The sequence below is a fragment of the Desmodus rotundus genome, chromosome 3 (assembly GCF_022682495.2).
Source record: "Desmodus rotundus isolate HL8 chromosome 3, HLdesRot8A.1, whole genome shotgun sequence".
Lineage (NCBI taxonomy): Eukaryota > Metazoa > Chordata > Mammalia > Chiroptera > Phyllostomidae > Desmodus > Desmodus rotundus.
Genome location: NC_071389.1, coordinates 15,951,227 through 15,978,694, shown reverse-complemented (window position 1 = coordinate 15,978,694; position 27,468 = coordinate 15,951,227). Strand labels below are relative to the sequence as shown.

General features: G+C 42.5%; 1 protein-coding gene and 1 non-coding gene across 4 annotated transcripts in view; both read right to left on the bottom strand.

Moving 5' to 3' along the window:
* CEP85 (centrosomal protein 85) overlaps nt 1-27,428 on the bottom strand; it is a 29,821-nt gene extending 2,393 nt beyond the window's left edge. Inside the window, exons 1-12 of one of the 3 annotated variants that reach the window (XM_024554412.3) lie at nt 27,301-27,428; nt 22,135-22,208; nt 18,788-18,940; nt 12,639-13,333; nt 11,737-11,870; nt 11,199-11,316; nt 9,752-9,937; nt 5,234-5,386; nt 4,846-4,997; nt 3,642-3,753; nt 2,675-2,725; nt 915-1,022 (exon numbers count right to left, since the gene is read on the bottom strand). In XM_024554412.3, coding sequence (XP_024410180.2) covers nt 915-1,022; nt 2,675-2,725; nt 3,642-3,753; nt 4,846-4,997; nt 5,234-5,386; nt 9,752-9,937; nt 11,199-11,316; nt 11,737-11,870; nt 12,639-13,333; nt 18,788-18,940; nt 22,135-22,189 — 1,917 coding nt within the window. In that variant the 5' untranslated portion in view covers nt 22,190-22,208; nt 27,301-27,428. Of the gene's footprint in view, nt 1-914; nt 1,023-2,674; nt 2,726-3,641; nt 3,754-4,845; nt 4,998-5,233; nt 5,387-9,751; nt 9,938-11,198; nt 11,317-11,736; nt 11,871-12,638; nt 13,334-13,660; nt 13,889-18,787; nt 18,941-22,134; nt 22,209-26,779; nt 27,018-27,300 lie in introns of those variants that run through there. The other 2 variants (XM_045190702.3, XM_045190704.3) reach the window with 2 other exon arrangements.
* On the bottom strand, nt 16,668-16,828 carry LOC112299677 (U1 spliceosomal RNA). The gene has a single exon (XR_002974275.1). It is a non-coding gene; the product is annotated as a U1 spliceosomal RNA (small nuclear RNA).
* Nucleotides 27,429-27,468: the final 40 nt, after the last annotated feature.

Sequence of the window (27,468 nt, the reverse complement as noted above, 5' to 3'; positions counted from 1 at the left end):
ACTCCCCAACAGACTCTGAGTCATCAGCCTCCAGGTTTCTGTTCAGGAACCAGAGAAGATACTCCCACCCCTCGGAACTCTATCTGAAGCCAGTCCTTCAGCCAACTCTGTTAGCCAGGCTATTAGAGAAGGCTTAACGTGAACCGTGAAATCTGAGGAGACACTGGTTTCAATCTCTCCCTGCCACCCTGACAAAAGTGGCCACCAGCCAGTCTGATCAGTGTGTGTCAGAGGAATAAAGGGAGCAATGACAACATGACAGCTAGTGGCCACTGGGTGGGTGGTGGGAGAAGCTGGGGACCTGGAGGAGGCAGTGCTGGAATGTAGCCTTCCTTTCTGAACCTTAGATCAGTGGAGTTGGGCTTCGCTTCGTAGACCAGTTATTCACATACACACGTGTCTCTTCCCCCTCACCCTGCATAGCTTAACCCATTCTCCTTCCCTCCCTACCTCTACTCTATTTTAAAGACACTGAAAAGACTTCCTCCTCCGGTCCCAGCCCTTTACCCATACCGGGCCATGTGACAATCCTTGCTCTGATAGACTCCCCAGAGGCACTTTGGCCAGTGAACTTGGTTGCCCCTGATGACAGCTCTGTTTACTCCATGAAGACCACCAAGCCCTTAGCATTCTGAACCCTTCCCTTTCCAACCCCATAAATCTGTGGCTAAAAGGAAGACAAAGGGATAGAGAATGACTTCCTACATACAAAAAGCATTCCTGGGTAATCATGGCCACTCTAAGACAGGCTTAGCACCTTTAATACAAAGAATGATGCAATGTTCCTTCCTATTCCTCTGCCAAAAAAAACCTCAGCAGGCACCTTTCAAACATGGGGGCTCATGTGGGAGTAGGGATGGGGAGTGAGCACACACAGAGAAAGAGTACCAAGAGGCCCAGCTGATGCTGCTCACCTCTTTCACAGCTGTGCGGAGCTGCTGCAGGGCTTTCTCCCTCTGCTGGGCCTCCTCTTTCAGGGCTTGGCTTGTTCCTTCTTCTTGAGCAACTTGCTGCTGTAGGCTCTAAATTCCATGGCAAGGAGTGGTGGGAGAATGCACCAGGGTAACTAGTCTGGTTCAGAGCTTATCACCATGGCTTGGACTATATAGTAAAGTCCTACCCTGCCCACACACTGCTGCTAAGAGTTTATTTTAAAATAGCCCTGACTGAAACCCTCCTACAGCCAGTGACATTGTATAAAATAAGAGGCCAGTTCCTCAGGAGGGCATTCCAGGCCAGTCTGGCCCTTACCTACCTTTCAGCCATCTCTCTTTTTACCCTCCACACAATTTACACTCCAGCCACATGGAATAGCCTTTATCCCCAAAGGCTCCAGCTCCAATATTGTTGCTCACTCCTCTTCCCCTTTGCCTAGACTCCTCTTCTGCTCTGCCTGTCACCTAGGAAACCTCCAAGGCCCACCTGAACGTTCCTCAATCTGCAAATCAGAGTCAATTAATCCTAACCTCACCCTGCTAGTCATACCTCCATCAGAGCCCATGAGTACATCTGCTGGCTGTGCCCACAATTCCTCCCTCCACTACACCGTAACTTTCTTGAGGGCAGGGAACGAAATCCATTCAGTTGAGTTCAATATTTATTGAGCACTTACTATGATGGGTGCTACAGAGGTTACTGAAAATAATACCAGTCTTTAGGGCGCTCACAGCCCAAGCCCCTGACAATACTATGTTTTAAATGCTTTCGACAGAGACGAGAAGGGGTAGAACACTCCCACAGGCACCAAATCTAGTGTGTGTGTGGGGGGGAGGTAGTAGGAGGAAGGAGGTGTTTGTTATCTTCCACCTCTCATTCTATTCATCCCAATACCACCCCCCACCCCCCCGATTTTATAGCTGATTTCAATAAAGTAAAAAGGACACTCCCACTCTGGCTCAAACAGAAACCAGGAGTCCTCTTTGATTTTTTCCTTATTCTTCAACCCTCTAGTTCTGTCAGTCACTGATTCCTCTCAATTTTACCTCCTGAAACTCACTTAAATCCGTCCCCTCACATCTCCTTGCTGTGCTTCCTGATGCCAGGCCACTTATTCATCTCCCACGAGGGTTTTCACAACAGTCCACTGCCCTCCAGCCTTGCCTCTCTCTGAGTGCCAGTCTTCTTCCATACTGAAGCCTGAGTTACAGACCTGACCCATCACACCCCAATTAAATGCTGTAGTAGAGTCCCATCACCAACCTACAGAATAAAAGCTAGCTTAATTGGAGACAAAGCCCGCCCATAGTCTGCTTCTCCATTCACCATCTGACTTCAACAATATCAAAGTGCCTGCAGCTCCGTTTGCAAAACTGCGGTTTCGTGCCTTCCTGTTCCCACCCATGCTGGAGTTCCAACACCATCCTTGCCAGTTCCATTTCTTTACCTGACTAATTCCTCCTCTTCCCTCAAGGGTCATGACCTCCAGGAACTCTTGACCTCCTCCTCTTCCACTGACTCTTCTATGCTCCCCCACTGTAACACGGACATTGCTCTCACAGCGCTGTGCTGAAACCCTTCCCAACAAGACTGTAGGCTAAAAGCACTGATTGGGTCTCATTCTTGTATTCCTAACACTGAGCAAACTGCAGAGCAGAGAACAGTACAGACTGCTGGCTAAATTCTGGAGATTCCATCATTAAGTCCTGCCTACAATGTCCCAAGGCCCCCACTTCACCTGTACTTTTGAACGCAAGTGATCCATCTTCTGCTGTTGGTTCTCCACAATCTGAAAGGCAGAGTTATCAAGGAAGGCTGTAAGCACAGGCTGATGTTGCAGAAGGCGAGGGCAAGAGGCTACACTAGGACCTGTGGTTTGGCTATTAGTCCTACCGGTGAGACCTGGGTGAAGACAAGTTAGCTCTGTCTACAGAAATAAATGTAACTCAGAGTTGCTGTCCTGGATAACCAGTTTCACACTCCTGTGCTTCATTTACCAATCCCCCCCCCCCCAAGTAGTGTGGACTCATGACCACTACTGGGGGTCGGGGTGGGTGGGGGAGACACCCTCCCCTGATGACTGTAGACCAGTACAATTAATTTTATATATAGTCAGCATAATTCTGTGAGGTAAAGGGCATGCACAACTATAAATTCAGTTTAATAAAGTCTGCCCTATCCACAGATGTGATAGTTGTTACTTATAGCTATTATTACACTGATGTTTAAGGAGAGAAACTGAACAGGCCCAGCTTCCTGTCCTTTAAGACCTCGGGTATTCTCTGAACTATTTCTGGGTTTTCTTTATTGCTGATCTGTGATCAGTCTCACCAGCAAGCCCTGGTCTCCTTCTTCCTTGCTGAATTAGGGCCACCTCAATGGTTAGATCTCTGCCCAGCGCAAGAGGTTCTGGATGGGGCCTGAGCCATGAATGAAGTGCACCAAGCTTCAGCGCACCATTTTGAAGCATCTAGTCTGAATGTTCAGAGGCATGTCCTTCCCTTACTTTGCTTGCCTGTCATGAGAATAAATATCTAAAATGCAAACTTGTTATGTAGGGATGACTTCTTGGAAAAGAGGGAAAAGCTCTGGGTTAACAGACCCTAGGTGGCCCAAGGCCCAAAATTCAGGTTCCTTCTCAATACATGACTATTCTCTTTCCTCTTAGCCTTTCCCCTCATGACAGCCTGGATACCCTCAGTCACCTTCCGAAGGGAAGCACATTCCTTCTGGCAGGACTCCATTTCCACTTTTGGGCATTCTTCCTGTTGGGCTGGACTTTCTCCACTGGCCTCCACACACTGCTTGTCTTGCAGGCTGAAAGACAGTGGCCTCTTTAAGAAGTCTGAAGTCAGAGAGAAGTGGCTCTGATTCCTGATCTGCTATTTACTGTATATTTGGGGGCAAAACACTCAGGCCCTTCTGAGCCACAGTTGAGGATAATGTTAAGTCTGTTGTAATGTAAGGTCTGCCACACAGAAGCTGCTCAGTCTGTATGAGTTCCCTTCCCTAGAAGCCAACATCTATATGATGGCCACCTGCCCAAGGCTTTTTTATTCTTAGCTTTGATATATAAAAACATTCATCACATGTATTTGGATTATAAAAAGTCATACATGTATACTTTAGAATTTCAGAAAATCCAAAAATTCTTTTTTTCTTGGCAAACATAGTTTGGGGCAGAGGCAACTTTGTCCCCTAACCTCACTTCCGACTCCAACCAGCGGTCTCCTCCAATGGACACCCATACTCACTTTCATTGCCACTAAGATAAACAACAGGGTCACTGGGGTTGAATATGGGATGAGAAATCCAATCCATCTATTAGAAACTGGATTTGGTCCAAGAGGCTATTGAACACAGCCATCACATTTTCAGAAAACTATTAATATGGAGGAGGCTCCCAAGACACCCTGAGAGTACATTATGGCATCTTGTTTTGCTTTTAGAACCTGTCCTAGCAATCGAGAGCAATCCCGAGGGCTGAGGAGAAACAGATGCTGCTGGTAGCCTTTATCTTACAAGGTTCACAATGTGGATAACCCCCAGTTCTTAGCACCAGGATCTACTTTTGCAAATATACAGACAACTCATCTCCCAGTTTATAAAGTACTTCCATTCATTCCACACAAATACTCAAGGATCATTATCCAGTATTATTATGGCAGGCACTGAGTGAGATCCTTTCAAGGGATACAATGACAAGCTCCCATTGCACCATTACATCCCCCACACTCCACCTAAAAGACATAGCCCTTACCCACAGGCAGCTTTTCTGTAACTCACAATCCAAAGAAAAGGAAGCTTGGAGGAGAAAAGTGATTTGAGCATCACACAGGTATTAAGTGGGATAGCCTGGGCCAGACTCTAGTTCTCCACTTCTTCCCGCAACCCCACAGGGATATTTACCTATGTCTAGTGGAGAAGTCTGCTTCTCTCTGTCTCAGGCTTTCCAGTTGAACATCCTTCTCTCTGCAGGCTGCCTGGGTCTCCTCCAGCAAACTCTCCAGCTCAGTCACTCTCTCTTGAAGCTCTGTGCTCTTCAACTCAGAATCCTTAAGCTGAGAGACGGGACCTCATGTTAGGTCAACAAACCAAAAAGACTGTCTGGGTATCTAAAAAGTTTAGAGTCTAGTTATAAATTTGACAGATGTCAGTCTCAACATCTAGGGATTTGAGGCAAGGAGTTTTCCTTTCAGGAAACCATAAGGTAAGTGCATAGAGCAGAGGCTGAGAAAGTACTCCCTGGCTTGGCCACTCCCTGCTGGCCCCAGGTATGCCCACGCATTGCTACTACCTGCTGACTCTGCTTCTGATGGTCTTCCAAGGTGGGCAGGTCAGCCAGGTAGCGCTCCAAAGTCTCAATACGCTGCTGCTTCTCCCGATTCTGCTCTGATTCCTTCTGACATCTCTTTTTCAAATTATTGATATGTTTATCACGACCTTTGACCTAAGGAAAGAAATGTCAAGAGTCTGTCTCCATTGATTCCTCTAGTACCATCAACTTTTTTCGAACTGACCATTGTCTCTGTCCTTATGGCTGTAAATGTTGTTTACTGCAATAAAGGCAGGAAGCTGATCAAATTTTTCCATTTGAGATTAGAGCATAAACTGTAGAGTTAACACACCTGAACTTTTCAATCAGGGCCAAGGAAGAAGGGCCCCCTGGGTATTTTTCTAAAATTGCCCAAGCACTTCTGCATAATAAAAAATTTGTCTGGTCTTTGTCCCAGGTTCCTGGGAGGTAATTTCTAAACTCTTGGAAGTACCCAAATAATAGGAGTGTCTTTGTTATTCACAGTGGGCCAAAGCTCACCATGAATGCACTGATGCTAATAAGACAACTCAGAATGGGGCTAGTTATTAGAAAGACCAAAGGAACTAAGTCCATAGTGCCTACCCAACAAAACTCCAATAAAAACTCGACATTGAAGCTCAGTGAGCTTCCTGTTTGGTGAACCAAGGATGTGCTAGTAGGATGACATGCTGATTCCATGGGAAAAAGCACAGAAGCCCTGCTTTCAAGACCTCCCCAGATCTTGCCCTATGTGTGTCTTCCCTTAGCTGGTCCTGATTTGTATCCTTTATAATAATCTTAGGAAAGAGGACTCATGGACATGGACAACAGTGTGGTGATTGTGTGGAGGGAGGTGGCTATAAGGGCACTAAGTGGTAACGGAAAAAAATACAATTAAGAAAAAGCATTAAAAAAAAAAACCCCAAACACTGTAATCCTAAGTATAGCACTTTCCTAAGTTCTGAGTTATTCTGGGGAATCCTGAACTTGCAGCTGGCATCTGAAATAAGTGCAGTCTTGCTGGGGACTATGCCCTTAAACCTTTGGAATCTGATGCTAACTCTGGGTGTTCTGCATCAGAAATGAATTGCAAAAAATACATACATACATACATACATGGTAGAAACAAACAAAAGAAATGAATTGCAATAGTATACACAATTTCCTTGTAGACATTCAACTAGTCTGGTGTGTTCTGGTTAATAGGCAATGCATTCTTTTCTAATTACCACACATGATACAAAGCTAATGAGCCATCATTGGAAAGGGTTAATGAGACTGTAAACTTCTTGATGGAAGGGCTGTGCCCATTTTTCTCATTATCATACTCCCAACACGTAGCACAATGGTCAACATAACGCAGGCACTCAATAAAGATTTGTTAAATGGAGACTTTTTTCTCCACTATTATGGCTTTTTCTTTGACTTATGAAAAAGGAAGCTGGAGGAAGCAAGAGAAATCAGAGAAAAGTAAGACAGATATACTGATGCGAAGAGAAGGCAAAGGCCTAATTTAATCCAAAGATAAGACAGTACTAAGAGACATCCCTGAAAATGTCTCAGTATAAAGCTTTACCTGAGGTACAATCTATATTCTTCAAGTTCAGAACCCGTGACTCTCACATTCTAATAGTATCAGAATCACCTGGGAAGCTTGTTAAAAATGCTGATAACCAACTTTGAATTTAAAAAAATGATGGACAGGTGACAGTTGTTTATCTTTTCAGTCTCTCCCAAAATATCTCTAAAATGATAGGAAGAAAATAAATTATTAACTTGCCCTGACTGGTGTGGCTCAGTGGGTTTAACGTCATCCTGCAAACTGAAAGGTTGGTGGTTCCATTCCCAGTCGGGGCACATGCCTGGGTTGCGGGCCAGGTCCCCAGTGGGAGTTGTGCAGGAGGCAACCACACCCTGATATTTCTTTCCCTCTCTTTCTCCCTCCCTTCTGCTCTTTAAAAATAAATAAATAAAATCTTAAAAAAAAAAAAAGAAATATAGAGGTATATATCAGGAGGAAGAGAAGAACTGACAATGAATACCTTTGTGGAATGATCTGGGAACAGTACTACTAACTTTTATTATAAACATATTGATATTTGGTTATTTAACTTAGATACATGTATTATTTTTCATTAAAAGTTTCTTTTTAAAAAAGTCCTTGCTGTACCAATGGCACCGACATCACCTGGGAGCTTGTTAGAAATCTAGGCTCTCAGGTCCTGTCTCCTCCCAGAACTACTGAAGCTGGATCTGCATTTTTAACAAGATCTCCAAGTAATTCTTTTTTTTTTTTTTTGAAAGATTTTATTTATTTATTTTTAGATAGAGGGGAAGGGAGGGAGAAAGAGAAACATCAATGTGTGGTTGCCTCTTGACCACCCCCTACTGGGGACCTGGCCCGCAACCCAGGCATGTGCCCTAGACTGGGAATTGAACAGGCGACCCTCTAATTAGCAGGCGGCACTCAACCACTGAGCCACACCAGCCAGGGCCAAGTAACTTTTTTTATTTTTCCTACCCTTAACCTAAAATCTAAGTTTAATCTTAATCTTAACCCTAACCCTAACCCTAACCATATACCTATGCTCAACCTAAACCTAACCCTAACTCAAACATTAAATTATACCTAACCATCTTGATAACCCTAATACTAACCCTAACCCAAACACTAACTTCTACTACTACTAACTTCCACTAAGTGAAACCCTAACCTTATACCTAAACTCATCCCTAACCCTAAAACTAACCTTATACCAAAACTCAACCCTATCCCTAACTCTAACCCCAATTCTAACACTACCCCAACCCAAACCCTAAAACATAAAACCTAACCCAACGCCTAACCTCAACACTAACCCTAACTCTATGCTAACCTAATGCTAACGCTGACCTAATACTTAAGCTCAACACTAACTCTAACCCTAAACCAAATCCTAACTCCATACCTTTCACCCTAACTCTACAATATGCCTAATCTTAAACCTAACCCTAATCCTAACCCCAACCCTATATGAAACCCTCTCTATAACCCTAATCCTAACCAAAATCCTAATCCAAACCTATACCTATCCTCAACACTAACCCTAACACTAACCATAGACCTAACTCAACTCTCTATCACTAACTGTAACCAGAGACATAACCCTATACTATCCTCAACCCTAATACTACATCTAACCCTCCTTCAACCCTAACCCTATACCAAAATCCACCCTAATTCTAATTCAAAATCTAACTCTATACTCAATCCTATACTCACTTTCACCCTAACAATAACATTATACTTAATCCTCTGTAACCCTAACCCGAATCCTAACCCTAAACTATACCTAACTTTATCCTTAACCTAATGCTACCACTAACGCTACCTCAATCCTAAATCTAATCCTAACACTAGCCTTACACCTAAACTGAAACCCAAACCCAACCTTAACCCTAACTCTATCCCATTACTAACCTCAACCCTACACCTAATCTTCACCCTAAATCTTACTCTAACCCTAACTATAACTTAAACCTATACTTAACCTCAACCATAACCCTAACCTAGCCCAAGCTAACCCTAGCTATCTACCTATTCTCAATCCAAAACCTAAGATGAAACCTAAACCTATACTTAACCTTCCTCTAAACTTAACCCTAAAACTAACCCTATACCTGATGCAACTCTAAACCTATTCTAAATCCAAGTGATTCTTCTTTTTTAAAAAACGATTTCAGAGGGGAAAAGAGGGAGAGAAACATCAATATATGAGAGATACGTTGTCTCTTGCTCACCCGCAACTTGGGGACCTGGCCCATAACCCAGGCATGTGCTGTGACTGGAAATCGAACCGGCAATGTCTCAGTACACAGGCCAGCACTCAATCCACTGAACCACACCAGCCAGGGTTCCAAGTGATTCTTAGGCACATTAAAGTTTAACATTTAAGAAGCACTGCTCTAGTTGCTTTCGATGCAAGTGGTCCAGAGCTAAAATTACTAAACTGGTCCCCAAGGAACATCTGCATTAGAGCCAGCTGTGAACAGAACCAACAGATTTTAAATCAACTCCTCCTATGATGACCAAGCTCATCCACAGGCAAATCTAAGTGCAATGGAAAAAATGAAAAAACTCCCAAGCTGGCTGCACATGTGGAATTTTTCCCTTCTTTTTAAGTAGAGTGAGGAAAAACCAGGCTGAATGGTGTGAATTTACCACAGGATTTAAATATCTTGCAACAATACCATCTGGTATGACTGCTCAGGTTGGTTTTCCATCCAAGCCAGCTGATTGGTGGCCCATCACAACCTGGGGCAGTGAGGGGTTTTTCTGTGCTACAATACTTTTGTGAAGATGAAACAGAAAGGAGTAGTTCCATTTCTGGAAGACCAGTCCTGCGTGAGAAGTCAGTGCAGGCTCTGACCCAATTGGCTCCTCTTGGTTCCAAGAATGGGGGCCAGAAACAGCTTAGAGCTTGGCGGAGAGGACTATTAACTCTCTTGTGAATAAGAGCTATTAGCTCCTTAGCTCACCCTTTCTTCCTGTTTCTTCCCCTCCTCTGAATACTTCTGCAACGCCACTTTCAGCGACTCTCTGATGAGTTGGACTTCAACTTCTGAGGCAGAGAGTTTCCTTTCAAGCTCGATCTTTTCTTTATTCAAGGCTTCTGTCTTCTGCGCAAACTGTGCACGTAAGAAAGTGTTCTCTCGCTGCAATTCCTGCAGAAAGATTCTCAATGTATCTGTTCCTTAATATTACAGTCCCATGTACTTTACTTATCCCAGCACACCTCGTGGTCAAATATCATCTTTCTCTAAACATTTCTTCAAGTAGTGCTTCTCAAAAGATGGTCTTAGGACTAACAGGATGAGTATCACCTGGGAATTTGTTAGAAATGCGAATTCTTGAACCCAATTCCCAGGACCACTGAATCCAAAATTCTGGGGTTGGGTCTCAACAATATATATATTTTTAATTTTATTTATTGATTTTAGAGAGAGTGGAAGGAAGAGAGAGAGACACATCAATTTGTTGTTCCACTTATTTATGCATTCATTAGTTGACCCTTGTATGTGACCTGCCAGGGTTCGAACCTTCAACCTTGGCCTATGGGGACAATGCTCCAACCAACTGAGCTACTGGGCCAGGGTTCAACAATCTGTGTTTTAAAAAGCCCTCTGGATGATTCTGATGCATGCTCGCATTTTAGAACCACTGCCTTAAAGCAATACCTGAGGAGTTGTATAAAGGAAGGACACAGGACAAGACATCAGAAGACCTAGGCTCAAGGCCTGGTTCTCCTCTACTCTTTCTCTATATGATCTTAAGGAAGTTTTTCTCCTTTCTTGGCCTCAGTTTTAGTTTTAGAGAACTGAACTACAGTTTATCTAAGGGCCCTTCTCGCTGTAACAGTCTGATTCTGTAAGACGGAACAGTCTTAACAGGCCCACTAGGGGGCAAAGCCAGTGCTATAATCTGTCTATATCCAACACTCAAAAGCCCAAATTGCAGAGAAGCTTGGTCAACAAAGCAGGCTTCTTCTATAGCCACTGACCTCAGTGAGAAAATGATTGCCTTCAGCTGCTCCTAGACATGGAAGATAAAAATGAAAATGGCTCTAAATATCCCATTACATCTGTGTCTCCTTCCACTTGGCCAGGGCTAGCAGATTAAGACTTCTCAGAACATCACCCAACTCTAGGACCTTACAATGTACCTTCCTCTGCCTTCCTCTTCTCCCAAGCATGTCCTGACACCAAAGCATCTGGACTGCCACCTGATTCTACCCTCAAGCTTTTTCTGCCCCCACAAGGGCAGGACAGGGATGCTTTAAAACAATTAGGATGCTTACTCTTTGAGGGAAGAAACACCTTATATCACTCGGTTTCTTTTCTCTCTCCTGGATAGCTAACAGTGCCAAGCATAGCAAAGACACTGAATTAGGACAAGCACAATGCCAACATACCTGCCAATGCTTACCTGCAGCCTCAGCAAGCAGAAATCCCCAAGGGGGGCAGGGCGGCCCAAAAGGGCACTGTGGACTTGCAGTTCACTCTCTCGTAGTTTCTGCTCCAGCTGAGAGATGTGTTTCCTCTGCCTGCAAAAGTCAGTAGAATAAAGTCTGGGGTCTGACACTAACTCACTTGCAAATATGAGCCTCCACTTTCCTTAGATGGGTACAATCCATACTATGCAAGCAAGAACCTTGGATTCTGGGCAGTACCTTTTTGCTGGAGGAGGAACAAATGAGAAAGCTGACTGAGGGGAAATGAGGAAAGATCAGCTGCAAAGAACCAGCTGCCCGCTTTAGGCACTCCCCCGGGGCCCATGCAGATACACAACTGGTCGAACACATTAGTCAGATACAGGACTAGGCTGCTCATCAACCTAGCTCTACCATGAAGCAAGGAGTGGGCCTAAACAGAGGAGGATGTACCCTTGAGGAGACTTCATTAGGTCTCCTAAGTAGGGGCTGGGAGAACAGAAGCTGGCCCTATGGTACCCTTTGCCCTCTTACTTGTCAATGAGGAGCTCCTTTTCCTTCAGAAGGTGTTCATTACTGTTCAAGATGCTGACCCACTGTGCTGGTTCTAGTGTGGGCAGTGAAGGAGCAAAAGCAGTGGGATGGTGGCAGGTGGTTCCATTCTGAAGCTGAAAGACAAGCAGGTCGGAAGAGGCTTGATCTTAAACCACAGGCACCTGAAAACACCTGAGCAGTACCTGCTGGCTCTGTAGTCAAGGCTCATTTTGGCTCAGCCTAAGGCAGCCCAGTGTTTATGAATAATTTTAGCTCTGATGCATGACTGGAAAGAACCTGCCAGGGAGACTTCTGCCAATTGGACACTGCTCAGAAAGGCTCTAGTTTCTAAGAAAAGGTCAGTTATCTTTCATTATCTGGCAACAGAGGCAAACCAAGAGCTAAGATGTCCTCAACAACCAGGAAAAGAGTATGTCCAGCTTCTTTCCTTCCCAATCTTAAGCAGCAGCAGGACTTTTTTTTAAACACAAAAGTGGTATAGTGGGAAAGGTACAGCGGTTCAAAGACAGTTTTTAAACCCTAGCTCTGTCACTTAACCAGCTTTGTGACCCTGCACAGATTACTTATTCTAAGAACCTGGTAAAATTCTACATATACCTCATCAGGGTGCTATAAGGGTTAAATAAGATTTTGTATGTAAAAGTACTTAGCCTGGCGACTTTTTGGGGTCTTCCCTTATAACCCTCTACTTTGGAGAATCCATCTGGTGTTTGATTAAACCACCAACAGATTCAACGGGATTCACAAGCCTTAATTTCCTATCTATAAATATCTTCCCTCTTTCTCACAAATGTTTTCTTTAGAGTCAAAACAGGACAAAACCTATACAGTTCAAAGATCTGCACAGGACCTGCAAAATCCAGGGAAAGAAGGGCCTCTACCTGCATTTGCTCCATTTGTAAACGAATCAACTCCAGATGCTGCCGACAAGTGCTGAGCTCACAAGACTGCTCACGGGGATGCCAAGGGTCAGAGTTCGGCTGCCACACCTGAGAGGGTAGAGGCTTGGAGAGCCCAGGAGCAGGCTGAAGTCCCAAAGGCAGCAACCCACTGCCGCTAGGGTGTAGTCCATTCCGCTCACATACCACCCCACTGCCTGGTGCCTTCTTGGTCTCAGGCAACACTTTATACAACTCCTTGTTTGGGTCAGTTCTTAGGTTGTGGAAGTGGGCTTTGTAGCGAGGATCTGAATAAAGTGTCTCCATCACTGCCGACTGATTGAAGGTAGACTCCATATTGGGAATATCAAACTTCCTCATCTCTTCTTCTCTTTCATGACCCACTGCTGGAAACCAAGACTGCTCAATTCCATTTTCTCCAGCAGCACCACAAAGATACACGAAATCTCTAGACAGGCCTGGAGAGTGTTTCATTGCACTGAGGTCTCCATTTCTTGTCATCCCCACACTTTCAGCCAATCCTGACAAAGGGATTTTAGAGGAAGAGGGTCTGTCAGGTGTAGAATTTGGCTTAGCAGGAGAGGTCCCCAAAGTAGAAGGCATCACATGGGCTGTTGGAATGGTTACGTGGCTTTTGATGGGCTGGAAAGAAGGGCTGCTACTCGAGCTGCAAAAATCTGTGGAGAAAATAGTCTTCCATAAGTCAAAATTGAAGAAGCAAGCTTTCTTGAGTTTAGCTGCTATGTCAGCTGCCCTCTGACTGCCCTGAGACCAGGGAGAAAGGGCACTATCATCACAAGGATCAGGAAGAAAGACAAGACAGCCTGACTGGGAGATGTGTGTTCTAAGGTCTCAAACGCCATTCACAAGGTAACAAAAGGCAACAAAAAAGGCAACGCTGGCTTCATTTTTAACTTACATTCTATCCTTTGCATTTGAATAAAAAAAAAAAATCTTGCCAGTCAACAAAGCTGAAAACTGAACTTAAAAAAAAAATCACTTACTTAAGGGAAATGGATTAGGTCCTACTCTTCTGGGAGCTGGGTGCCTCTAAGTTATAATCCAATCTAATAAAAATATCCTTTCCAAGGGCTGTGAGAATCTTCTGTGACTTCCAAAAGCTCCCCAGTGAAGGTGAGCAATGAATCAAAACTATCTGAAGAATAAGGTGAACTGGATAGTGCTGCTCCGTATCCAGGGCAGGGAGTACAGCATCTGAATCAGGATTCTGTTCTCTCTCCCACACTCCAGAACTGACTGCCTGGATATGTGAAGTTATTCTTAGTAACTCTCAGGTTTCACTCTAGCACAGAGAGCACTCTCAAGTGGGTACACACTGAAATCCTCTATTTTATATTTCGCCTTTCACTTACCCCTTTGTTTGTCTCCAACTGTGATCTTTCCCCTTTTCCTTCATACTGGACTTACATTTCCTTTAGCTCCTTTCTAGTCTTGGGAGACAACTCTCATTAGCTCTGCCATAGAAGTCTCACATTTCTACATATTTCCAACTTTAAAGTGCTACACTGAAGAAGCCCTAGACAGTGTGAATCAGTGGATAGAACATTGACCTGTAAACTGCAAGGTAGGTGGTTCGATTCCTGGTCAGGGCACATGCCTGGGTTGCAGGCCATGTCCCCAGTTGGGGGCATGCGAGAGGCAGCCAATCGATGTTTCTTTCCCTCTCTTCCTCCCTCCCTTCTCCTCTCTCTAAAAATAAATAAATAAATAAATAATAAAGTGCTACTCTGAATAAGACTACAAGGTCACAGAACTAATATGTCAGGGCAGTGGGCTACAAGCAAGCAAGAAAACATACCTGTTACCTTCAACATGCAGAAAACTGAGTAAGGAGACAAGGAATACGAATGTCTTCCCTTTTCAAGTATGTCCAGTACTCTTTTCCAAATCAAGCACATCTACCATGAAAAGAGTGAACTATCAATCTTTTTGTTTCACTTTTTTCTTTTTATGTTTTTTTTAAAGATTTTATTTATTTACTTTGAGAGAGAGGGAAAGAGAGGGAGAGAAACATCAATGTGTGGTTGCCTCTTGCATGACCCCTACCAGGGACCTGGCCCGCAACCCAGGCATGTGCTCTGACTGGGAATCGAACTGGCGACCCTTTGCTTTGCAGTCTGGTGCTCAATTCACTGAGACACACCAGCCCGGGCTCACTTTTTTCTTTCCATCAACCAACCAGAACACACTCAGCTGAGGACAGATGCTATAACCTTTCCTAGAATTAAATCGGTATAGATGAGCTACCGTCTCTTCATATGTGTTTGTAAGCAACTCTTTAAAAACAAAGGCAAGCCAAATTATCCCTTGTAATGTATGCAGAGTACCTAATTTCCTACACTCAAGATAAAAGGCCATACTAAAAACAAGCAAAGAAAACAAAAAATCCAGTAATTTCTGATAACATGCATCAGCCTCTCAAGACCAAGAAAGAAGGACATTTCAGAGTCAAAGGATGTTTTTGATGTCCCACAATTTAAATATAGGACTGGTGATGATGAAGACTTCCAATACTAGTAAACTCTCAATTGAAGATTCTCCATAATGGCACCACAGTATCCACTCTCACCAATGGTCCCTGCTCCCAAAATATAATTTTGGAACAGAAGACAGTGAGATTGGGCATACAAGGGGTTGCTACTATATTGATGTTAGTAACACCTCCTTCCTTTCTCCATCCACAGTACCACTCCCTCTCAAGACTCATCAAATTCAGTTTTGATCCTGTAACACCCAAAGTAGTAACACCAAACCAAAGCCAAAAATGTACCAACTGACCCAGGAGAATATTTTTTTCTAACTCTCTAGTGAGTGAGGTGTCCCTATGGATGATAGAAGAAAGTGAAATCTTTGCCAGCATTTGTCACTTGTCTATTGGGTTTAATTATATTAAGGAAACTGCCTAGTTCTGACAAACTGCTATAAAAGTAAAGTTATACTTTAGGTGTGGTTTGTGATTCAGAACATTCTAAAACAAAACAGCAACACTTATTTTCCAAGGGGTCACTATCTTGCACAATTTTCAAAGGCTTTCAAAATTTAGTGTATGGGATATGCCATTTTTATTTAGACCAGTCTGCAGTCCCCCAAATCATTGGGTTTTTACCACTTTAAAGATATATTTCTAAATCTCTCTTCTCATCAACCACATCCTCCCCCACGCCCCTCCAAAAAAGCCCACAATGCATTCTTTTCAGCAACCTCCTTTCTTGGTAAGGGGTAGTAGATTCAGCTATTGTTAAACCTTGATCACTCTGCCTACATTACTTACTGGTTTATAGAGTATGAAGTCTGAACTAAGCCAGTGACTATGTCTGTCTTTAGCAAAGAGCTGAAAGCTTTCTGAGCTCTCCAGTATCCTCCTCTACCCTGTCCCTTGTGAATCTTCAAGGTAAAACACCTTAGTGGAATGGAACCAAAAGCAAGCCTGTTCAATTTATGGATGCAACAATGAACTATGTTTTATACCAGTCATAAGGGTTCTTGTCAGCTGTGCTCCAAATAAACCAAGCTAGACTCATGAATGAAATGAGCAAAAATTTAAGGACCACAATATTTAACAAACATGGTAGAAAAAACATCTTGCGCTCTTTAAAAAACTTCTAGACCAATGGTTTTGACCACTATATCAAGGCTTCTACAATTTAAAAAGAATGCATTACAGCTCAGTGGATTGAGTGCCAGCCTTCAAATCAAAAGGCAACCTATCGATGTATCTTTCACACATCAATGTTTCTCTCCTCCTCTTCCCCTCTCTCTAAAAATAAATAAAATCTTTAAATAAAAAGAATGCACTATAGCCCTGACTGGTGTGGCTCATTGTGAGTGTTACCTCCCCAAACTGAGAGGTCGCAGTTCAATTCCTGGGTAGGGCACAGGCCTGGATTTCAGGCCAGGTTCCCGGCTGGGGTGTGTGAGAAGCAACAGAATCGATGTTTCTCTCGCATATCAATATTTCTCTCCATCTCTCCTTCCCTCCCTTCCCCTCTCCCTAAAAATAAATAAATAAAATCTTTAAAAAAAATTGTGCAGTTGAGTTTCCCACATTTGAGGAAATCACAAGGGTCAGCACATCCGGAATGCAATGAATAAGCCTCACCCAGAAAAAAACCACCTTCCTGATCATGGTATCTCCCCTGCCATGTAAGTAAGTGTGTCTGGCTTTTTTTACTTAGCATAAATGTTTTCAAAGTTCATTCATTTTGTAGCATTTATCAGTACTTCATTTCTTTTTATTGCCGAGTAATATCCTATTCTATGAATACACTATTTACATTTTACTAACATTTGTCATTTTTAAAAAAAATTTTATTTATTTTTAGAGTGAAGGGAAGGAAGGGAGAAAGAGAGGGAGAGAAATATAAATTGGTTGCCTCTCACATGCCCCCAACTGGGACCTGACCCGCAACCCAGGCATGTGCTCTAGCTGGGAATCAAACTGGCGACCCTTTGGTTTGCAGGCCAGTGCTCAATCCACTGAGTCACACCAGCCAGGGCCCATTTATCATTTAATAGACATTTGGGCTGTTTCCATTTTTTGGTTACTATAAACAATGCTACTATGAGCATTTGTGTGTTTATATCTAAGAGTAGAACTGTTGAGTCACAAGGTAACTCCATGTTTAACCTTTTGAAAAACTGCCAAATTGTAGCTGTAATATTTTACATTCCCACCAGCAATGTAAAAAGGTCCAAATTTCTCTCACCAGCACTTGTTATTATCTTTTTGATCATAGCCATCTAGTGGGTGTCACATCTGTCAAAGTACCAAAGTAACTAGTTTTGTGATTTTAATCAATTAATTTAAAACACTTTTGAGTCCTGACTGGTGTGGCTCAGTTGGTTGGGTGTCATTCCGCAAAGCGAAAGGTTGCCAGTTCAATTCCTTGTTAGGGCACATGCCTGGGTTGTGGGTTCAGTCCCCAGTTGGGGTGTATACGAGAGGCAACCTATCAATGTTTCTCTCCCTCCCTTCCCCTCTCTCTAAAAATAAATAAAATCTTAAAAGTAAATAAATAAATAATAATAAAAAAAATTTTTGAGCCCTGGTTGGCATGGCTCAGTGGATTGAGTAACTAGCCTGTGGAACCAAAAGGTCACCAGTTCAATTCCCAGTTGAGGGTATGTGCCTAGGTTGCAGGCCAAGTACCCAGCTGCTGGCAGGTGAGAGGCAACCTACTGATGTTTCTCTCTCACATCAATGTTTCTCTCCCTTTACTTTCTCCCTCTCCTCTGTCTCTGGAAATAAATGAATAAAATCTAAAAAGAAAAACCAAAACCCTTTGCAATTCAGTGATCTCATCTGTAAAATGAAAATAAAAATATTCCATAAGGTTCTTAAAGGCATTAATGAAAAAATACTTTTAAAATTTAGTACAGTATCCACCACAAAGTATTTAATAAGTAGTCATTAATAATCATCATTAGGTCCTCTGCCTTCTAGGAACTCACCATCTACATGAAAAACAAAATATCATCTAAACAAAAAACAAAATGTACTGCTGGCAGTTATTATTTTAAGTGCCAAAACAAGTGGCAGAAACAACAAAGATATAAGGTTGTAAAAAGGAAGATCAGTAATGAGTGGAAAGGATGGGAAAAGTCTTGTCAGGCACTTCACTAAGGCCAGCATCACTGGGAGGGACAAGAAGAGGTGGGAATACCACAAATGGGACCAGATTAAAGAAACCCAGGTATTTAAAAAAAAAAAAAAAAAAAAAAAAGTCCTTCACTTTCTTAACATAGTAAGATAAGAGACCTGGTGGCAGGAAGAAATACATTGAAATAGGTGGGAGAAGAACTGAGGCCTCTGAATTTTATCCTGCAAATAATGGAAACAATTGAGGACTGCAGAAAAGGAAAACTACGAAATCAAGCTTTCAGAAAGATTTGGCAGTTAGAGGGAAAGATTAAAAAGTTGTTTGAGATAGGACAAACAGCAGAAATTGAGAGGAAGGGACGAGCTTTGAGAAGCAATGGGGTAAGAAGAATCAAGCAGACTCCTTCCTGTGTGGACTGACTTATGAATATTCTGGAAATGACAATACACCTGAAACACAATCTGAAAATAACAACACATATTGGTAATCAAATCGTTAATACAAACTTACCCTCTGCCATGTCTGAGCATGATGTGCCGATGGCTGTGTCTCCACTGTCAGTAACACTTGAACAGCGGCTGAAGCGGCTCCGAAAGGCCTCCGAGATAACAGGGGTCTGCCATTCACAACCCAGGGAACCGCCCTTCTGAATCACACTGGAAGCTGAAACAAGTGGGATTTCCACCTTTAGTGTTAGCCAGCTGACAATAACCCCACGAGGCTGTTTTTAAAAAATCACTTAAACCTATGAAGGAAGAGCAGCACCCTACCCCTTTCTCCTGTGCCTATTTCAGCAACTCTCATTTTGTTAATTTTATTTTTCTTTTTAATTTTTTTGTTGTTGTTCAATTACAGTTGTCCCCCTTTTTCCCCCATTACTCTCTCCTGCCCTGCCCACCCTTTAAAAAAAAAGATTTTTTAATTTATTTTTAGAGAAAGGGGAAAGGAGAGAAAGAAGGCAGAGACATCAACGTGTGAGGGAAACACCAATCAGTTGCCTCTCGCATGCCCACAAGCCAGGGATGTGCCCTGACCAGGAATCAAACCGGCAACCCTTCCATCTGCAGGCCAGCGCTAAATCCACTGAGCCATACCAGCTGGGGCTGATTTTGTTAATTTTGAATGGAAATAGCATGAGAGGTGAGAACATTTAAAGACAGAACTAAAACCTACCAAGAATCCAGGGGTACTGAGACAGAAAACAAAATAACATTTAATACAGCTACCATTACCTGAAACCCAGAAGCCACAGCACTTTACAAACATGATCTCATCTACCTACTTACAGAAAAGTATTATCTCATTGACACCCCTATATTACAGAGGATAGAGCTGAGGTTTGGATCCAGGTTGTTCTAATCCCAATACCCACATTCTTTCCTTTTACAAGGATTCCCAACAGGTGTTTTTCGTATTCTGGGAAGACAATTCTTCCATGTATAGTCTATACAACGCAGGATGGTTTAACATTCCTGGTCCTCATCCACTAAATGCCAGGAGCAGCCCTCACCCCTTCCTACCATCACTGTGAAACATGAAAATACCCTGTATGTTCCCAAATGCTCCCTAGGGTAACAGGCAGTACAGCCCCCTGTTGAAAACCACTGCTTGACTGAACCACAGTACCCTCATGAACAGTGTTGAATCTAGATCAAAATCAATCTGAAGAGCTTTTGAAGGTAATGCAAAAAGAAAGACAGAAGGAAGGAAGGAAGGCCAACCACTAAAATTTCTGAGTGGTTAAGATATGAAACTGATGAAATTTATTTCACTTTATTATCTTGCAGTTTAAGGGCCAGTAGGTAGGAAGTGTTCAATAAAGACTTGATTTACTAATGTACTAGCAAAGACTTAAATTCAAATTATTTTTTTTAAACTACTATAATTTTCCTAAATTATACCTGATTATCCATGTAAACAAATGAGCGAAAAGGTGGTGGCAGCTACTTATTCATTTAAAGTGTCAGAGTTTAAGCTGAAATCAGAAAATATGGTCCTACAGACTCTCTGATCTAGTGGAAAGCCAATGATATTTGAACTGAAATCATCTTACTTCCTTTTTCCAAGCTACCTAATTCTTTCTACTTTTGCTACTGCTTGCTACCCTTATTTCTACCTTCTACTGAAGGAAACCTAATTTTACCCAAAGACTCCTTTTATCCTTTTGGTCACAGTGGACTGCCTGATTTGGAAGAACCTATTTACCTGCAGTAACCTGTAATAATCTTTAGTAAAAGACAGAGCCAACAATCAGAGCTGCTGATCAGCATAAGATTAACCAGTGTTAACTGTGCTAAATTAGTGTAATTTTAGCCAGAAGCAAAGAAATTTGACCTCTTGGTGTGTCTATATGGTGTTATCTGTCTAGTCAGTGTACCATTTGCCAAGCCTTTGAAATACTGAAAATTGATGATTGAGGACCTGTATTACTATGTTCCTGGCCTCCTACTGGAAACCAGTCCGTTACTACGACTAATCTTCCGTTCTTCACCACTACCACTTTTTCCATGTACCCATTCCATACATCAATTCTAATGATATATTTGCTAAAAGAAATGTATGTTTTGGTGTAGTTATAGAGGCTTATGTTTATTTTAAAATTCAAGTTTGAAAGCTGAAATTTTCTTGTGTTATGCCACATGGCCTATCAATAGCATCCTTATCGAACATTAAATCATAATTAATCAAGTGAGTGACTACTGAACACAAAACTATGAGAAAAGCAGTTGCGCTGTGTTAGGAATTGCCACATTCCAAAAACCTGCATTATGTACAAAACTGTCATAAGAAATTGTACAATCCAGCCCTAAGACAGTGCATGACACATAACAGATGTTCAATAAATATTTGTTGAGTGAATCTTGAGTTGATTCAGCAAACGCTTTTCAAAGTGCCTACTATGTGCAAGGTAGCACGTCTAGAAGAATAGAACAAATATCTACCAAATGTCTGTTTAAGGCACTGTGGGATATTTTTTGTTTAAGATTTTATTTATTTGTTTTTAGAAAGAGGGGAAGGGAGGACAAAGAGAGGGAGAGAAACATCAACATGTGGCTGCCTCTCACACACATCCCAGTGGGGACCTGGCCCACAAGCCAGGTATGTACTCTGACCAGGAATAAAACCAGGGACTCTTTGGTTCTCAGGCCAGCGCTCAATCCACTGAGCTACACCAGCCAGAGGGGCACTGTGGGATTTTAAAGTTAAATAAAAAAATACCCTTAGTTGTATAAAATGTATCCTTTTCTTCATAAATACCACAGAGCTCAAGAGTTATTTCTAAAATGCTACTTCCTATTTAAATGTACAATATCTATTTATGTGTATTGAGTGTGTGTATACATTTATATGTTTTATGTACTTAATATATCCTTTTAGTATATCTATTGAGCTTTCGAAATCTTGTCAATCCATTCTAGAGATAAATTCCTGAATCTCTAGTGACAACACAACTGAGACTGTTGGCATTCAAGAAGAATTCCAATCTTTGTGGGCTAGCAGATGTCTGACCAACCCACAGGACTACAAAGACGACATAGAACACAGTAATTTATGCTGTGTTTTTCTGATTTCAAATGGAACTATGTTCCAAAATCATTCTGTTCCAATCCTTTATATGTCTTCCCCTCTCAATCAATCACGTGGTCTTGTTGCAAGCCATGTAGGACCAGAGATAAATAGTTGTTCTCTTAGAGAGACCTCTTTTTCTATTCAATATGGCCCCATGTTATTTTTATTCCTTTAATACCAACATCTCAAGGAATGTTTGCTTGCTCAGTATGTTCTTTAAAAGAAGTTTCTGTTATGAGATAACAGAGCAAAGGTCAGAATTTACCCAGAAAACTTTGACTACTCACCTGGTGAAGTAGCATGCGAGTTCCTCTCACTTGGATATTTTTCCTGCATGGCCATCAACAGTTATTTGAGCCAACTGTAGAATGAAGGAGTAACCAGTCAGATCTCTCCACTATCTTTGAATTACCGGTAATTCATTTCCATTCAACTGAAACTATCAAAATCACATAGAGCATTCAAGTAGTCTTCACATGTTTTACTCCTATGGATTATTTTTTAAAGCACAGCTACTCCCAATATTCCAACCTACTTTTCTTCCTAAAGCAAGGAGAGAAAACCTAGAACCAAATAGAAATTCTCAACATTGATCCGATATGGTCCTAGAACCCCCTCCAATTGTTGCAAAAATTAAAAATAACATTACTTCTTTTTAAATTTTTTAATTTATTGATTTGAGAGAGGGAAAAGGTGGGGGCGGGGAGAGAAACATCTATTTGTTGTTTCACTAATTTATGTATTCATTGGTTGCTTCTTATATGGGCCCTGACCAGGGATCAAACCTGCAACCTTGGCACATTGTGAAAATGCTGTAGCCACTAAGCTACCCAACCAGGGCTTAATGTTACTTTTAATTAATAAACTGCCATGGATGTTCTTAGCCATGGGGACAGGATAGGAGGATGGGGTGGAGAAAGAACTAAATAATCAAACCAACAATTAAGTATTATGGCTTCAATTATGATTAACATAAAACAAATTCCCCGATCAATCCAGTAATGAAAGTTAGTCACATGATGGACAGAGTTGGACAAGTTCTTGGTCATTAGCAGAACCCCAGTCCTCAGCTGGAAACATGAAATTTTCTTCTCATTTCTCCATTCTTTAAAATCTTTGTATTTACTCTAATGTAGGTTCTAGGAATTCAGAGGAAGCTGATTACTATCTGTGTAAGTAAAAGTGTTTTTTTAAAAGAAGATTTTATTAATTTATTTTTTAGAGAGAGGGGACAGTAGGGAGAGAACCATCACTGTGCAGGAGACACATCAATCTTCTGCCTCTCACACCCCTTCAACTGGGGGGACCTGGCAGCAATCCAGGCATGTGCCGGGACTGGGATTTGAAGTGGCAACGTTTTGGTTCACAGGCAGGCACTAAATCCACTGAAGCACACCAGCCAGGGCTGTGTAAGCAAAAGGTTTAACTGTAACTAATAACAGCAAATAGCCCTGGCCAAGTGGCTAAATTGGTTGGAGGATCGTCCCACCAAAAGGTTGCAGGTTCAATCCCTGGTTGGGGCACATACAGGAGGCAACTGATTGATGTTTCTCTCCTTTCCTCTCTCTCTAAAATCAACAAACATATCCTCAGGTAAGGATTTTAAACAGTAATAACAATAATAGCAAATAATATCTTACATTTGCACAGTACTTGACAGGCAGTACAGAGAAGTGGTTCACAGTATGGACTCTTGATCAGACAGCTTGGGTTTGAAGCCAGACTTAGCAGTTTATTTGCTGTATAACAGGGGGAAGTTTCTTAATATCTCTGTGCTGGCCCTGGCCAGGTAGCTCCATTGGTTAGAGTGTCATCCCTATACGCCAACAATGTGCGTTCAATCCTGGGTCAAGGCACATACAATAGTCAACCAATGAATGCATAAATAAGTGGAAAAACAAAGTGATGTTTCTTTCTCTCACATCAATAAATTAAGCTCTGGCTGGTGTGGCTCAGTAGATTCAGTGCCCGCCTTTGAACCAAAAGGTCACTGGTTTGATTCCCAGGCAGGGCAAATGCCTGGGTTGTGGGCCAGGTTCCCAGTTAGGAGCATGTGAGAGGCAACAGATTGATGTATCTCTTGCATATTGCTGTTTCTCTCCTCTTTCTCCCTCTCTTCCCTTCTCTCTAAAAGTAAAATACATAAAATCTTAAAAAATATATATATCTCTGTGCCTCAGTTCTTTATAAAAAAGAGGATAGAGACAGGACCTAATTCATGCTAATTCATCTAGAATTAACTTACAACAGTGCCTGATAAATATTAAGTGCTTTATTAATTTTTTTAAAAGTATACTTGGCAGCTTATATTAATAAAAAGTGACACAGTATAGTTCCTAGAAGATAAAACATAAATTTAGAAATTTTTAACTAATAAGAGCCCCCAAAGAGTTTAGGACAAACTCGGCTGACAGAAGAACTCTTAGAGGTTAAAATTAAAACATTGGAGGGAAAAAAAAACCCTGAATGATACTATTTCTCTGATGTACTTTACTGACCTCTATAGTTTTCTCTTAGTAACAACAACCCAAATCCTCACTAATTCACTCATTTACAACAGAAATCCCAAGTCTTCACATACTGGGTAACAGAAGTTTTGTTCAGTAATAAAAGCTTCAATTTATTGGTATCATTCAGTGTGTTAATGGGGACATAGAAGCATTAGATTATCTACCTACTAGTGATATCAAACAATCAATATCAGAATCCTTTTCTCACCCCTTTCTTTAAAGTAGAACAAAATGACAGGCCCACTGGATTCTAACACCTTTCCAAATTTAGATAAATTGAAAACAGGATAACGAAAGAACTTTCAATGAAACAAAGAGTTACCTTATGACTCAGCAGTTCCATAGCTAGGTATATATAATATATTCAAGAGAAATAAAAACATAGGCCCACACAAAATCTTGTATTGAATACATGAATACTCATAGCAGCATTATTTATAATAGCAAAAAGTAGAACGAACTCAAACGTTCATCAACTGATTAATGGATAAGTAAGTGTAGCAATAAAAAGCAATGAAGTACCAGTACATGCGACAACACGATGGACATTGAAAACATGATACCAAATGAAAGAAGCCAAACACAAAAGGCCAAATATTATGTGGTTCCATTTATATGTAATGTCCAGAATTGGCAAATCCATAGAGACAGAAGATTATAGGTTGCCAGGGACTAACAGGAGGGCCATGGGGGGTGGCGAATAAGTGCTAATGGATATGGGGTTTCTTTCCAGGGTGATCAAAATGTTCTGAGATTAGATAGTGGTGATAGCTGCACAACCTTGTGAATATACTAAAACCACTGAACTGTACACACATAAAATTAAATTTTAATGATATGTGAATTGCATCACAATTAAGAACTCCCACTAGGGTCTACGGCCATACTACCCTGAACGTGCCCAATTTCATCTGAGCTTGGAAGCTAAGCGGGGTTGGGCCTGGTTAGTACTTGGATGGGAAGAACTCCCACAAGAAGTAAAACACTAAAGTAACTATTGACTTTTTCCTACTAAGTTCAGAAGTAGATGGGCTACTGGTGGAAATTTTTAGGACTATTTGAAGATAAGAGATTTCCTGAAATAAAAGTGAGAGAAATGAAGGTACGAGAACCAATACAGCCAAGAAAGGTAGGAGTGAATGGAGGCAGAAAGAAAAAAAGCACCCAATATTGATGGCTTTTTATCTTTAAAGCCCTTTAAACTACAGAAATATTCATCCACTCAATAAATTTAACATGTATTCAGTACTTACTTACCCACCAAGCACTGAGCTAATCATGTCATGTTTGATGCTCACATCAAACCTGTGAGGCAGTTACCATCACTATCCTCATCTTCTGGATAAAGAAATACAAATTTTGAGAGGTGAAGGTCATATAGCTAGGAAGAGGCTTCACAGCCAGGACTGTGCTCTAATGCTGTGCAAGTCCAATCAGCACTTTTTCTGTGTGTAACGAAGAGAGAAATACAGGAAGTCCGAAGGCACCACAAATTGGAAGTTTCGGCCTCAGACACAGCCAGACCTGCACGCCCCAGAGCAGTCAGGAGCAGAGACAGCTCACGCAATTTCTCTGCTTTGTTCTTGGTCACCACCCAGGCTCCATTTCCCAGAAATTAAATGTTGACTGTTATAAGCATTTCTCCCCTTCAAGAATGATAATCTTAGTGTGGAAAGTCACACTAAGCAGCTGTTGAGAGAATCACAAGAAGACCGGAGAGGATCTGAAGGCATGGTTACACAGGCACATTAAGAATCCCACACCAACCATCACACTATTTTCATGCCCGCGATCATTCATTAAACCAGATCTAAAGAGAAGCCAAATCATTGCCAAGAAGTTTCCTTGACAAACAACAAGCCCTGAAACATACTATACCACCAGCCGATTGTAAAACAGACAAGGCCTAAGGGCAAGGAATGAGGCATGGTTATCTTTCCCACCCTTGTAGCACCTCTCCTTCCTACCCAGCACCCAGCATTCATCAACCAAAGTTTACCGAGTGCCTACCATCTGCCTTGCTCAACGTCATGGGGTGGAAATACACCGGTGTAAGAGACAAACAGGGCTCTGATCCCCCCAGTTTACTGTGATGACGCGAGCACTAAATATCCTCTATTGAACAACTACGTTTTAACAGTAAATGCACCCGCTCCTCCGGGCCTAGAGCAGGGCTCCTTAATCTCCCCACGAAGACACTGACGTTTAAGTTCGGGTAAGTGTGTGTTGTGAGGGCTGTGCTGAATACACTGTAAGATGTCTAGCAGCAGCGTCCCTGACTTCTACCCACCAATGCCAGGAAGAATCCTGGAGTTGGGATCATCAAAAAGCCTCCAGATGTCAAGTATCCCGTGGGGAGCAAAATCTCCCCGGCTCGAAAACTCTAGCCCAGGGCCTTCCCAAGTGCTCGCGGTCCCCCGACCTTAGTTCTCTATTCCTTCTTCAAATCTCAGCTCCACCTTCACTTCCTCAGGGAGGCTCCCTGCCCTCCCAGACTCCCGCGGCGCCTCCGACTCCGGACTCGTACTCCACCCTGCACTGTGAGTGCTAAGCCACTAAATCTCCTCCTTCACGTCTACCTTCTCCCTGGACTGTGCGCTGCACAGGGCAAGGACCCGCTTCCCGCCGGCTAACTGGCTAAGGGCTCGTCCTTTACAGTGGCACAGCAACTGCTGTGGCGTGAATGACGACGCAGTGGAAAGCAACGCGATAGACACGAGGGGGCGTGTGCGGGGCATTATTTTCGGAAGCCCTAGCAGTGAGGAACCTAGAGCGACGGCTTAGTCGCTCTGCGCATGCGCCTCCGCTCTCCCGCGCCTGCCCCCCCTTCCCCCGCCCACAGTGGTGGCTCGTGCGTGTCGGACGCTCCGCCAGAGCTCCCCAAGGTTATAGTACTAGGGTTTGTCAGTCCAACGGGGTGCCCCCAAGGGAAGGAGGACTTACGTGGGCCTGAAAGCGGGCGGCGAAATGCCTCACTCAGGGACAGCAACTGCAGCCACCACGTCGACCACGGGCGGCGACTCCGTCCCTCAGCTCTCCCAACGGCCGTTACACACCCGCCAGGCCGCGCGCCACACAGCGCGCACCGCCCCGGCCCCACCCCTTTCTGCC